This window comes from Triticum aestivum, chromosome 4B (genome assembly GCF_018294505.1).
Source record: "Triticum aestivum cultivar Chinese Spring chromosome 4B, IWGSC CS RefSeq v2.1, whole genome shotgun sequence".
Classification (NCBI taxonomy): Eukaryota; Viridiplantae; Streptophyta; class Magnoliopsida; order Poales; family Poaceae; genus Triticum; species Triticum aestivum.
In genome coordinates, this window is record NC_057804.1 from 657,375,301 (window position 1) to 657,376,945 (window position 1,645).

At 43.2% G+C, this 1,645-nt stretch overlaps 1 protein-coding gene across 1 annotated transcript in view; it reads right to left on the reverse strand.

The window, feature by feature from the left end:
• LOC123093938 (probable helicase CHR10) overlaps positions 1–1,645 on the reverse strand; it is a gene marked incomplete in the record, with an annotated part of 8,000 nt that overhangs the window by 5,627 nt on the left and 728 nt on the right. The window contains 4 exon segments of the mRNA XM_044515999.1: positions 524–704; positions 789–914; positions 1,118–1,275; positions 1,383–1,461. Coding sequence (XP_044371934.1) covers positions 524–704; positions 789–914; positions 1,118–1,275; positions 1,383–1,461 — 544 coding nt within the window.

The following is a 1,645-nucleotide window of genomic DNA, read 5'->3' on the forward strand; positions in this document are numbered from 1 at the left end:
CAAATTATCAAATTGATACTAGCCAACTGTGTCATCATATCCAATATTAGGGAACAGGGAAATATCATCTAATGTATCAATGACATGTGGCCCAGGGCCCACGTTGGATATGTTTTCCGATCTGTACCACTTCTCAACAGTACTGTGATAATTTCTCTTTGTAAAAGCACAAATACATTTTGTTGCCATAAAGAGAGGACTGCCAATCAAACCACTGTCTTCAAACAAAAAACTTATAAGGTATATTTTGATTTTCTGTGTTCGCCAAAAAATAACTGGGCCATTGATGAAAGAGTAACAGTTTTTAAGAAACACATCGCCATGTCCCTACCTAAATATAATAAAACATGAAGCAAGAAGGGACTACACATATGTTTGCACACAAGGTGGCCGCTTAATGAAAAACATTAAACTCAGTGGTACATGAGGTATCTGGTTCTCACAGCCAAGTTGCGTAGATGTTGTTTCTGACAGAACCAAAAATCTCACCTAGCGCATCACTCTCTAACATTAAGGTAAATACCTGATAACAAATTCCCTGCTTCCTTGAAAGTAGAAAGAAATTCATCTAGGGGCCCGAAAACTGAAGGCATGCAGAAGTGCATCAACGCCCATAGTTCAGAAAGGTTATTCTGGACAGGAGTGCCTGTTAGTAGTAGACGCCTTGGCATCATAAAACGTTCTTCAAGGACATTATACAGTACCTGCAAAAAAAAATGAAGAACCAGTGTCATAATCAGAGCCCCGCAACACTCCCATGAACATAGTGAAGCAGCGGTTTCACATACACTTGATGGATTTTTAAGACGCTGGGCCTCATCAATCACCACATAGAGCCAAGGAATTTGTGAAAGAAAATCTTGATCCATTAAGGCTATGTCATAGCTAGTCAGCATCACATCAAATGGTAATTCCTATTTGGTGAAAAAATAAAGAAGTTATAGGCCATGTACCAAAATTCCTACAGAAGTACAGTGAGAAACAATGCTCTAGGACAAGCAAACAAAGCTATTTTGGGATATATGGGAACAACAAATATAACATCCAATGGGTGCCGTTGCCCACACTGACAGAGATTCAGACACAAAGTACAAAGACTTGTGAGAGAGCAGCATACATTTGAATGTGAAGATTTTTGGACATCGTCATGGATCGTTCTCCGTATCTGACGACGATGCGGCTTATCACCGACATACTGGATGACCTTCAGGGTAGGGCAGAATTTACCGAACTCTGACAACCAGCCATCCGTCACACTTAGAGGGCATAACACCACTGAAAGAAAAATCAGACCCTCATGAGATGAAATGGAAACAATAGGGCGGCTAGCTATTATTAGGCGGGCAAATGAATGAAGTTATTAAACAAGGTAGAGTACACACGGAACGGCCCGGGGGCGATGGATTTGATCTTGAGGTAGCTCAGCAGAGAAATCGCCTGCAGGGTCTTCCCCAGCCCCATCTGCACATTATGGTCAGACACAAAAACAGCGGTCACATGAGCAAAATGTGGCTCTGAAAGTGTTAGCAGCGGCAGCCGCCGTTGGTGGCCGAATCGAAGCTGGGCCATCCCGTCCCCAGGTAATCGCCTACGGAAGTGCGGCCGGAATCAAGGGGCTCACCTCATCGCCTGCAAAGCGGAACGG